General features: G+C 34.8%; 1 protein-coding gene across 3 annotated transcripts in view; it reads left to right on the top strand.

The window, feature by feature from the left end:
- The window catches only part of LOC150085053 (apoptosis-stimulating of p53 protein 1-like), a 103,663-nt gene that overhangs the window by 80,824 nt on the left and 10,052 nt on the right, over positions 1-12,787 (top strand). For all 3 annotated transcript variants that reach the window (XM_090376754.1, XM_090376753.1, XM_090376755.1), the window contains exons 6-8: positions 548-1,056; positions 2,299-2,510; positions 9,819-9,952. In XM_090376754.1, the coding sequence (XP_090232880.1) occupies positions 548-1,056; positions 2,299-2,510; positions 9,819-9,952 (855 nt within the window). The remainder of the gene's footprint in view (positions 1-547; positions 1,057-2,298; positions 2,511-9,818; positions 9,953-12,787) is intronic.

The raw sequence follows: 12,787 nt of genomic DNA, 5'->3' as shown, positions 1-12,787 counted from the left end.
ATTTACAGAATTCAAGTCTTTCTTGGTAAGAGTATCCTTTGTGCCCCTGACCAATCTTGTTGCTCTTCTCTGCATCCATCCCAACAGCTCTACATCCCTCCTAAAAGGAGATGTCGAAACCTCTAAGTTGAAATTCCGTATCAGTTCAGTATTAGACTGATTAGTCTTACACAGGTTTTTGAAACAGAAGGGAAGAATGGGAATTTTCTAGTGAGACTACTTTTCTATCAGTTAAAGAATGGCTTAAAGGAAGATGTTTAGGCTCAGTGTGTATGAGGAGTGAGTGGGGAATAGAAAGACTTGTTTGTAAGTAGCCAGAAGAGCAGAAAGCTTCTTATGAACTCTAGACACTTGTTTAAAAGTGTCTAGAGTTTATCAAAATCAGCACACTCAATTGATAATTCAAGATTGCCATGATTATGGTATCGTTGTGGAAGTTGTTTTGGTCTTTTTTTAGTATAAAGGGAAAAAATAGCAGAAATATTTTTGTTTATGCATTTTAATTTGTAATATATGATTTAATATATCACTGATATTTCCATTTCAGACACAGTGGCCATTTACCTCCAACTTATTCACGACACATGCAATTAAGAAAAATGCCACCACCATATAGAGAACCATCTAGTGATAGTTCAGCAGCCCATGTAGAGAGACCCCCAGCAAATCATCAGAGTTCTGAGGAGCAAAAGACTAATCATGGAAGTCCTCATCTGAGAGAAAACTCATCTGCTGAAGACGTTCCCACCACTCAGTCCAGTAATGTACCACTGACAATTAGCAAACGTATAGAAATGCCCCCAGCATTTCTTTTCCCAAAACATCATGCTATGCCTCTAGATAGAGGTGATACAACAAATCAAATGCTCTCATCAAGTAATAAAAGCAATGTCACCTCTCATGATGTAGATAGGTCCAGGAGACGTCCGTACTCTGGTCATCTTCACCACGGAAATGATCTGGATGACATCTCTTTATCCATGGCAGAGTCAGGTGGACAAGAGGATCAAGGAGATGTTGACACCAGAACTGAAGTATCTACTAACAGTTCAGCAGGTGAGTAGTCAGTAGATAATGTTAAATATTTAATTTTGCTGTAAAAAAAAAAAAAAAAAAAAAATGACAAAAAAGAACAGCTTATTTTCTATAAACCATTCCCTCCAACACCTATGGACAAGAAATATGTTATACCCCCTCAACAGTATCCCCGTACCTGAATTTTAGGCACTTACCCAGGCAGAACAATAGGAAACACTTTTTCATGAGTAACAGGTTGATTTATTGGATCAAAAGCACACAGAATTTTAGAAAAATCTAATCCTAAATCATTTTTAATTTCTAAATTCAAATTATGAGCAGAAGTCGATTTATATTTAATTTCGTCCAGTCAAAGTGCAGAAAGAACATCTGTAAAGAGTTGAACAGCAGTTAAGAGTTGAGTTATTTTCTTTTCCAAGTCCTTTGGATGTAAGTAATTATAGATTTGAAGATTTATTAGCCTCCATGGTTTGAATAATTAAGATGGCAATGTATCATTCCCATAGCATCAGTTGTCTCTTCTGTGGAAAACCAAATATTTTTGTCAAGAACTTTGTCTGCAGGCATCTGCCAAAACACAAGTGTAACAAGTGTTCAGGTAATTTTTTCATAATGTACGCTCACTTGAGATATATCCCTTTTGTGTTCTTCTGAAAATACCTTTCAAAGAGACGTTTTACAATTTACACAGAATGCCAGCATTGTCATCATCATGATATAAATTAGAAACAAACTGAGATTGCTTATTAGAAGTTGCAGAATATATAGCAAGTTGTTGTTTAAGTGTTTAAGAGCTGTTTAGTGTTTAACATTTTGTAATTGTTGTACTTCAGCCTTTCATTAATAGGAAAGAAGGTACTTCGGTCTTTAAATATTAGGAAACTCGCTAATTCTAATATTTGCATAAATGACACAGAACTATTTGAATGACATTATGTCTGTAAACAATTGATGCCACAGAATTAAAAATAGGAGAATGGTTACATTTTTATAAAATTATTGTTGTGAAATGTATAGTAAACATAAATTTGCAAGTTACTGGTATTATGTTGCAGCCAGTAGTGTTTGTGGCTCTGCAAATCTGTGTTTTTAATTTTAAAACAACGACAGTAGTTATAAAAATGAACATTCATAACCTAAATTAGTTTTTACTTGTTTTCATACATTGTTTAATACACTTGGTTTTCAGATTCATTAGTTACTGATTAGTTCATTTGATTCAAGCAAAATGTATTTAATATTTCTTTTCTATGTTTTTAGACTCAGCGGACAAGAGTACATCAAGTAACGATTCTTCCAGTGACCACCTCTACTATGGATACAGTGCTGCTTTGAGAAGGGTAAAAAAGGGTAATCTAAAAACCAAGGGAACAACAAAAATTCAAAGGAGGGTCAGCTTTGATCCTCTTGCTCTATTGCTAGATGCGGCCCTTGAAGGAGAGCTGGAGTTAGTGAAGAAAACAGCAAAAGAGGTAGGATTTTGGAAATTCTTTTTAAATTTGCTTTAGTGACTTTTTTAGTGTGAGACCATTGTCACGTTTTATGTATTTAGTGACAATATAATGAATGACTAGAATCGTGATTTTAAAACTGTGTAGCTATGTGCAGTGAAGTTTCGTGTGATTTATTCAAATTAATAACGAGATTTAAAAAAAAATATTTGGTTATTCTAATATTCTCCTATGTAGCTAAGAACAGTAATTTAACCAACTATGTTCAACTATAAATAACCAAATGTAACTCTATCTACTCTAATTCTATATCTAGCCCGGTAATTTTTATTCATAAACACGCATATATATAATGTGCATTTTTGTGTGTGCAAAATATTATCCATATAAGTTAACCTAAATTAGAAATGTAGCAGCAAAAAAAAAAATTACACAATCATTATAACAGTAAACAGTATTTAAAACAATGTATTCCATTAGAATATAATGCAGTTCCTAAAATTCAATATTAAAATGTTATATAAAATAAATTTTTAGTATTAGCCATATAGTGCAAGGATGTAGCAGGCTTTTGCTGCACCAACTGAAAAAAAAAATAATAATAAATAAAATATAATAATAAATAAAAAATAAACAGTAAAAAACTGAGAAATAACGATAATAAAAGAAATAAAAATCAAAATATTTAAAAAATAAACTACATGTCTCCCCTCCTCACATAGGTAACTATCCAGCTAACCCATGCTGTAAGCCTCAACTACTACTACTGGTCTCTACTGTAATTATTTATAACTGAAAATTTTGGCTTCTTTCATTTTACTTTCGCTTGTACACCTCAGTCAGGTCCCCTCTAAGTTACCTCATTGCCAATCTCCCTAGCCCACATATTTGAAGTCTTTCCTCATACTGGTGCCATTTTGGAGATCCCACTGAGTGGGGTTACCCACCTTTGAACCCTTTTAAGAAGCTCAATATCTTTCTTTAGGTGTGGTCTCCATACTTGGACATGGTATTCCAAGTGCAATCTTATATTTACTTAAAAAGAGTTATTTCCTCCTTATCTTTACAAGTAAATGTTTGATTAACCATTGATAGGGCACCATGATCCTTCCTTGTTGTCATCTACACTACTCAGAGAACTTCATTTTCATACCTTTGTCATAACTCCTAAATCATTTTCTTCCTCTACTTTTTTTAATTCATCCCCACCAAATGTACGTTACATGCTGGAGATGAATTGTAAAACTTTAATTGTAATTGTAAGATGTGTAAGACCTTGCATTTTACTGTATTAAAACATAGCTATTACTTTTCTGACCATCCATGAAGCCTATTCTAGTCATCCTGAAAGGAGTGTTGCTTGGCACTGATCTTGGTGCTCTCTCTCAATCTTGACATCAATTCAAATTTTGATATCACACCCTCTATCCCTTCGTTGATGTCATTTATGAAAATTAGAAACAACATGGTCTCAGAACTGATCATTGGGGGACCTCACTTCTAACATTGGACAAATCTGAAGAGTAACCATTAATCACAACCCTCTACTCTGTCCTGCAGCCTCCCTGTGATCTATCTCAGAATCTTATCTGTGATCCTAATGTGTTACAGCTTATACAATATTCTTTCTTGAGGGAGTGAATTACTGAAGGAATATCTTTTTATATAATAAATAGAGATGCTGTGTAACTCTTGTAAAGGTTTTTAAGAATAAGTATAGTTCTTGAAGGAGAAGACGAAGGAATATTGGGTGTATTTGTTAAGTAAAGTATGCAACTTTGCTCTGCCAGTTAATCTGTCAGAGTGCGGTATGGTGCACAGATACAGAATGCTGCTGCAGTTGAGTTCCATTAATCAAAGGACTTCCTCCCAAGGACTTCCTAATTCATTTCACAAATATACGTGGTCTCAATTCCAATCTCAACGATGTCCATTTCCACTTGCAGTCTTCCAAACCCCATGTACTTTTTCTGACTGAATCTCAGTTATCAGTTGATTCAACTACTGCTCATCTCAGATGTCCAAATTATTTGCTGTATGATTCCTTTTGCCTCAAAGGTGGTACTTGTGCATATGTCCGTTCTGATATTCCCTGTCAGAGACTTGGCAATTTGGAATCTCCTCTCTTTGATCTTCTCTGGCTTAAAATCTCTCTACCTCATTGTGTAAAATTCATCTGTTGTCTCTACCGTTCTCCCAACTCCACTAATCACTTGGAGCTCTTTGACTTCCTCTCTTTGCAACTTGACTTTCTCCAGTCCAGCTTTCCTAACAGTGAGGTAATTTTCCTTGGTGATTTTAATGTTCACAACTCCAGCTGGCTTCTGTTTTCTAGTCACACCGACCCAGCAGGTCGAGATGCTGAGGCTTTTGCAATTACTATTGACCTAGCACAGATTGTTCATTTACCTACAAGAATACCGGACAATCCTAATCATACAGCCAATACACTTGATCTTTTTCTCACAAACAACCCTTCTAAGTACAAGGTTGAAGTGAGAGGTCCTTTAGGCACTTCAGATCACAACTTGGTGATTGTCTCTTCTCCAATGGAACCTTTTTGGCTATTCCCAACCTCGTATTGTTTGGCATTACAAGAATGCAAAATGGGATGACCTGCAAGACTTCTTTTCTTCTTTTCCTTGGTCTGATTACTGTTTCAAAACTTCTGATGTCAACGTTTGCTCAGATCGTGTCAGTGAAATTATTCTTGTAGGAATGGAATCCTTTATCCCACACTCCACTTTAAAATCTCGTCCTTTATCTAAACCTTGGTTTTCCAATAAATGTGCTAAGGCTGTCCAAGAGAAGAATGTTGCATATCGTAATTGGCTTGTTTCTAATTCTTCAGTTTCATTTTCTGCCTACACCAAAGCTCGCAACAATTGTAAAGCAGTTATTAATCAGTCCAAACTAGAGTTTGAACAGGCAAAGAGTAGAAAATTTGCTTCTTGCCCTAATGGTAGCCGAGCATTCTGGTCTCTTGCCAAAGCTATTGGCCGCAACTTTTGCTCATCTCTGCTCCCACCTCTGTCCAAACCAGATGGTTCTGTTGTCACTTCAGCCAAGGATAAAGCTGACCTGCTAACATCCCATTTTTCTTCGAGCTCATGTATTAATGATCTTGGTACCCACCATTCCTAACACGCTCCATTCAATGCCTCCTGTGGTCTTCCGTCAAAAGGATATCAGAAGGATTTTGATGAATCTTGATGCTAAGAAAGCTCCAGGTCCTGATGGTATTTCTCCACTTGTTCTCAAAACCTGTGCTCCTGAACTTACCCCTATTCTTTGCCGCCTTTTTTCACTTTCTTATTTCAAAGGTGTTTTTCTTTCTCCTTGGAAATTTGCTCATATCCAGCCAGTTCCTAAAAAGGGTGTCAAATCCCTCCCATCCAATTATCGTCCCATTGCAATTACTTCTACTCTTTCTAAAGTAATGGAGAAATCAATTAACCACCAACTCTTAAACTACCTAGAAACCTTCCGTCTGATCAACGATCGCCAGAATGGATTCCGTCAGTGTCGATCCACTGGTGATATTCTGGCTTATGTTACCCATTTATGGACTAATTCAATGGAAAGGTTCGGTGAAACACAAGTAGTTGCTCTTGACATCTCAAAGGCTTTTGATCGTGTTTGGCATAAAGGTCTTCTAAACAAGCTTCCATCTTATGGTTTGCCAACTGTTTTTAGTAATTGGTTATCCAGTTTTCTCTCTGATCGCTCACTGAGGGTGATGGTAGATGGCTCTCTGTCTTTTAACTTCTCCACTAATGCCAGTGTCCCCCAAGGTTCAGTTCTTTCCCCCACTCTTTTCCTCTTGAATATCAATGACCTTCTTCCATTGACTGGAAATCCTATCCATAGTTTTGCCGATGATAGCACATTGCATTCAACTTTCCATTTTGAGAAACCTTGTCCAGCTCAATCATCTTCAAGTTCTCGAAAATCTGCTGCCAATTCCTTAAATGCCGATCTTCAGGTAATTATCCAGTGAGGCAAAGACAACTTAGTTGATTTCAACCCTTCTAAAACTCAATCTTGTCTTTTATCTCGCAAAAAGGATTCTTCTGCTCCTATGCTTATCTTTAGTGACGCTCAGATTTCTAGGCAAAATGATATATCTCTTTTGGGGATTACCCTGACTTCTAATCTCTCTTGGCACAAGCACATTACAAATATTGCTTCCTCTACATCTAAAAAACTTGGTTTTTCTCTTTCGCTCTCGGCGTTACTTTTCTTCCAAACAGCTGCTCACTCTGTATAAATCGCAAATCTGCCCTGCCATGGAATATTGTTTCCACATCTGGGGTGGTGCCCCCAAAACCTCTCTCAGGCTTCTTGATTCCATTCAGAAGAGGGCAGTTAGGTTAATTAATGATTCATCTCTAACAGAGTCTCTCCACTCGCTTTCTCATAGACGCACTGTTTCTGCTGCATGCCTCTTCTACAGATACTTCCATGGGCACTGTTCTTCTGAATTGGCTTCTATAATTCCCGCTCTCTCTTTCAAAACAGTCCGAACACGTGCCGCCATCAGCCAACATCCATTTACTGTCCAACTTCAAACCCACAGAACCAACTTTTCATCTTCCTCATTTATTCATTCAACTGCCGTTTTCCGGAACAACCTTCCTTCATGCGTATTTCCTGAAAATTACAATCTACAGAAGTTCAAGTCCAATATCAACAAATATCTTCTTTTGTCTTCTCAACCTCCAACCCAAGCACGGTACTAAGTACTATAGGTTCTAATACCTCTCGTGTTTGGGGTTCTCATAAAAAAAAAAAAAAAAAAAAAATCAACATGTTCATGGGCAATCCAATTCAAAAAACCAGTCAATGGACTTCATCCAGATTGTTATGACCACTTAAGAAGTAGCTGCAAATTTCTTCCATGATAGACATTATTTCGGTAATGGCCCAAAAGGTGGTGATCTGTGAGGGAAAATTTAGGAAAAGAAGTTTTCCTGAATTTTCTGTTTGCATTTATGAAACATTTGTGAATGATTTGCTATTGAGACCTGAAGTAGTTATTGTAATCAGTTCTCAACTTGGTATGAATACATTTGAATGTGAATTATATATGAATGAATACATTATCTTATAAATTCCATATAATGTGGCACTTAATTAACATTCATATTAATAAGAAGAAAAACCTTTATAATAACAGGTTTTCTTTTAGTCTAAAAAAATCAAATTCACAATAAAAGTCTTTCTCTTATAGAATTTATAATTTGTACAAGTTAAAGTTTTTAATTAGTATTAGTATTAATATTGACAACTGATGCAAGGAAGCAAACATGTTGTTGTTATTTGGTTTTTAGGAGCATTATGAACTAAGGCCATATTGCTCCAGGGATATGCGGTGGTCATTCCCTGACCTTTCCGCATCCTCCGTATTTGGTGGTCACTGGCTCGAACCCCGGTCTAATCAAGAAGCGTGTGCTATGCACTGCCGCTCCTGCCCACCTGGCTATGGAGGCGCCAAACAAACATATACAATGCCAGCCAAAAAAAAGAAAAAAAAAGAAAACCACTTCATTTGCTTATTCCTGCCAATAATTTATCCAAACCTTTTTTTAAATTTATTCAAACTACCCACTTTCACAATGCTAGGTGGAAGTTTATCCCAGAAATCAGTTAAATGGCCGAATATGCCTGAATTCTTTGGTTTAATATAAATTTCCACATATCTATTTTGCAACCATCCTGTTTTAGATTTATGTCCCATCATGTACATCATCTGAGAAAGAGTAAAGATGCCATCAGCACATAGTTTACTTAATCCTTTTAAAGCCTTATACACTTCGGTTAGGTCACCACACTAGTTTTCCAGAGACTGCAGTTTTACAAAACCTGAGTTTTTCATGGTAAGAATAAATATCCTTTTGTGTCCCTAACTGATTGATATTGCTCTTCTCTGTACCCTCCCCAACAAATGTCCTTCATAAATGAAGTTTCCAAACCTGCATACAGTATTCCCGATGTGGCCTAACCGTTGTCTCTTACAGTGGGATATTAACTCTTTTTCTCTGCTGGAAAAATTATAAATATTATATTTAAGTGTTCTCTAATAATTAATAAAAGGAAAGAAAAATATTTTATTATGATATTTATTTGGTATTTTGTTAATTTTAAGCCGAGATGCAGACCTTGAGTTACTTTGTTTCTCATACAGACCATGAATAAGCCATATGGTGACCCCTGATGTAGATGACGGCTGCAATGCAAGAGAAGGCAAAAATTTCTGCATAGCACATAGAGACTAAATTGGATATGCATTGGAACTTCTGCAAAAAAAAAAAAAAAAAAAAGTGTTTGTGTGTGTGTGATTTTTTTTTTTTTTTTTTTTTGTTTTGTTTAAATCTGACCTTTGGGGGTAACCCAAATGATGTATTCACCATTCTTACACTAGGTGAAAAAGGCCTGGGTTTAAATCCTCTCAGTGAGACAGGGAATTTTAATAGGTGATTGAAAAAATTGACCACAGAATACATACAATTTACATAATGTACCGACAGTTCATTTCCTTAGATGCTTTTGTGCTTAACATATACCTAACCTGAAATATCTGAATTTAGCAAATATTCTCTGCCTGATGTCTATCTCTGGAAATTTTCTACCACTCAAACAGCAGTACACATTTGCACTCATAAAATGCATATGTAGGATGTCCAAAAAATATTAATTTTGGAGAGCGTGATTAAAATAAGGAAAGGCAACATATTGCTGTTTATTCTTTTGATAATTACATTTTTTATAATTATAATTACATTTTAACACTTTAACATGTATACTTATACAAAATAGTAAAAAAAAAAAGTGGAGTATGAGTTGCATCAGTTTGGATTAGTGACAGAGTGATTGCATTTGGAAATGTTTAGAAAATGAGTGTCCAACCTATATAAGGGAATGTATAAGTATTATGAAATAATTGATATATTTTTTATTTAATTATTAATTGTAAAAAAAATTTAACCGTAAATATAAATGTTGATAACAGAAAATAAATTCTATTTTGAACTCTTGCAGTCCACAACCTTTACCATTTTATCTCTAAAAGAGATAAAATGGTAAAGACATTTTAAAAGAGATAAAATGTAAATGCTAGAGGATTTATTGGGCGAACTAATTGAACAGCCAATATACTCAATGTTTCTAGTGCTCTCCTTAGCAATAAATAAATGAGCTATTGCTGCAGAGATTTGTTAATGTGTATCTTATGTTTAATGCATTATATTCTTAATGAAATTATATTTATGTTTTTATGAGACTTCAAAGATTATGCAGTATAATATTCTGATGTTGTTTTTTCATTAGGTGACCAATCCAAGTGCTGCCAATGATGAGGGTATTACAGCCCTTCATAATGCCATCTGTGCAGGACACTTTGAAATTGTAAAGTTCCTTGTAGAATTTGGCTGTGATGTAAATGCTCAGGACAGTGATGGCTGGTGAGACATGAAATATTATATTAGTAAAGGCAAACCCCTCTCCCTCTTTCTTTTCCTCTTCCCCGCCTCTCTTTTCTCTGTGTGCGTGTGTGAGTGAAAAGGATGGAGAGAGAAAGAGATAATCTGATAATGTATTTATTTTTAGTTTGTTACCCAAACATCACAAGATACATGGTCAGAATTGGCAATTCTACTACATAAAAAGCTCCATTATATCAAATAATAAAATGTATTAAAAAATATATGATCAAGCCTTGTAAAGAAATACATTAGTCCTAGTTGCATACTAAGATTTTGGCAAAAGAAACTGCTGCAGTTGTAATTGCAAATTACAGATTTTTTCTTCACAACTTTTCTGTGAGTATAATTTTTGTAGTCACAGAAAAGTTTTTTACCATGGGAAACTGTCCTAAACTTTGTTTCCTGATATCAATAAACTCTTGGTTCATTGAAAATCAAACACTCTGTTATATACCTTCACAGATTACTTATCGGTTGACTCATCCTAATCACTCAATGACTGTATTTGCCAAATATTGTCATTGAAATTGTGTCATATAAATTTTAAACCAAGTAAAATAAGTGTTAGAATGATGCTTGGAGATTTCCTCTGCTGCTGCAGGAGGCATCGGAAAGTTTTTCAATGTGAGAATATTTGCGTATTTTGCAATTTAAAAACATCAAAAATGATTTCTTGATGTTGTTGTTGTCATCTTGTTCTTGTTGTCAAAATGATTTCTGGCATTACATTCCAATCAAAATTTGATTGCTTAAGAATTGTCCAGTTGTATCAACTTTTGCTTCAGTAAACTACAGCGAAGTTTCCATGCTCATATATAATTTACAAAAGCCAATGTAAAAAAACTCAAAGGTTTTTAATGTAAAATATTCCAAAAGTGTTGGATTTTCAAAATTTTCATATTTTTTAATGCCAGCTTTTTGAGGTTTTACTGTAATATCAAATATATAAAATGAATTAAAGTTAGGAAATATCCCTGTCAATTTACAAATGAGATACACTATATCTTATAAAGGTATTTCTTAACCATCTTGACATCAGCTTCAAGAAGAGCCTTGCAGCCCATATGAAAATTATATATCCACATCTAGAGGAATGGAAATGGCTTAGTATTAGAATGGCTAAATAATGCAACAGCTCTGGAACTAGGATGATGGCATCTTTTGAGTTAAAATACCTACATATTTAAAATTTTTAATATGTATTTTAATCATTAAGTAATCTTAAAAAACTTGTTATCTACCTGAAATTACTTCTCAGCCCATGAGTTGAGTAATATTCTCTCCTAGGACAAGATGTTTACTTTTGTATATACCATAAGTTTTTTCAGCAGTAAAACATTAAATAAATTATATAAATAATAGGCTATAACAGTCAGCTGAAAGTTAGCTGATTATAGGGCTGAAGGCACTATAATCTTCTGTGACAATATAGTGGTTTTGTCATGTGTCACTCATTCTTTCAGTCCCATTGGAGACTGAAAGCATCCTTCAATTGTGGCCGTAATTAGTTGATACTAGGTAGGGGTGGGGGAAGAGTCAGGTCCCCTATGAATTATTCTGTATTTTCAGCCCTCATAATTTGTAGGTTTCTCCATGAACATGCACGCTTTCACAGGCATAATGCACACAATGCAGAATGGCCTGAGATGCTAATGTGCTTCAAAAATGACAATAATGGCCTGTAATTTGGAAGGACCCATGCCACTTCCCAACCCAGGTTCTTTTTCATTTACTATGAAGGAAAAATGGCTTTATGAATTTACTAGTAATCCAAATTAACATTTCTGCCTTTACCTGAAGCTATCAATTCCAACTATTGTTAGGAACTGTTGACTTCTCTCCTCAAATACCCCAAATATTAAATATCCCAAAAGGTGTCATTTCAGAATGAAACTTTGTGAACTTCTCAGAAGAGGAAATTGTTCAGCAGTTTCATGACTGGTAAGTCACAGGCAAAAGCAGTTAAGCTGTGAAAAGATGAATTTATTTGCACCTCATAGCAAGATCTTATAAGTACTAAAAATTGGACACTCAGAAGATCTGCTATGGGAGATTTGATATAACAAAACTGCAGATCCAAGGAGCACATGCATGCTGACATAGCAGACAGAACCATTCAAAATTTATGATCACTGGAAATCCGAGAAAAAAAAATTCCAGCACAAAATAGAAAACAGTTTCGTATCCAGGGAAAGAAAATATGGTGAACATACATATGCTGAAACTTTCAGCTCAGACAGGTACATCATTTCCTCTGAATGTCTCAATTACTGAGTGGATTTGATCACTGCTCTCAGTTACTCTACATTCCTGAAAATATCACATAATAGTTAAAACTAATAATGCTTCAATCTTAATACCACCTACTGTACAAACCCGCAGCATTCTGATCTTGTTATTGTGCTCAATTTGAGCTAAAACACCATTTTTGCTGATAAATTTGCTTTATAAAATTAATCTAAAGCACATCTGAAAATATTTTCTAAAATTTTAAGATAGTCATTTTCATTGCAAGTTTTAGCATATTCTTAATTAATCATGACATTTGTATGTCAGAAGAAACAATGTGAATTGATGTATATGTTTGCAGGTGCCAAATAACTTTTTAAGTTTTCCTGGTGCCTAATCTTTTGTACCAAATATTAGCATTCCAATTGTTAATGTATTCCAATCAATCTCTCAGCATTTTTAACCCACTAGCATTTTATACAGTCATTTGGCCCTGTTGGAATTTTGTTCTTGTCGTCATTTTGATTGTCATTGTTTTGATAACTTCTCCTAATTCATTTTACACTCTCTAGTATGAACTATACA

This window comes from Mastigoproctus giganteus, chromosome 6, assembly GCF_048544385.1.
Source record: "Mastigoproctus giganteus isolate SK-2022 chromosome 6, ASM4854438v1, whole genome shotgun sequence".
In the NCBI taxonomy this organism is placed as follows: Eukaryota; Metazoa; Arthropoda; class Arachnida; order Uropygi; family Thelyphonidae; genus Mastigoproctus; species Mastigoproctus giganteus.
The sequence above is the reverse complement of the archived record's forward strand: the minus strand, read 5'-3'. Positions and strand labels throughout refer to the sequence as shown.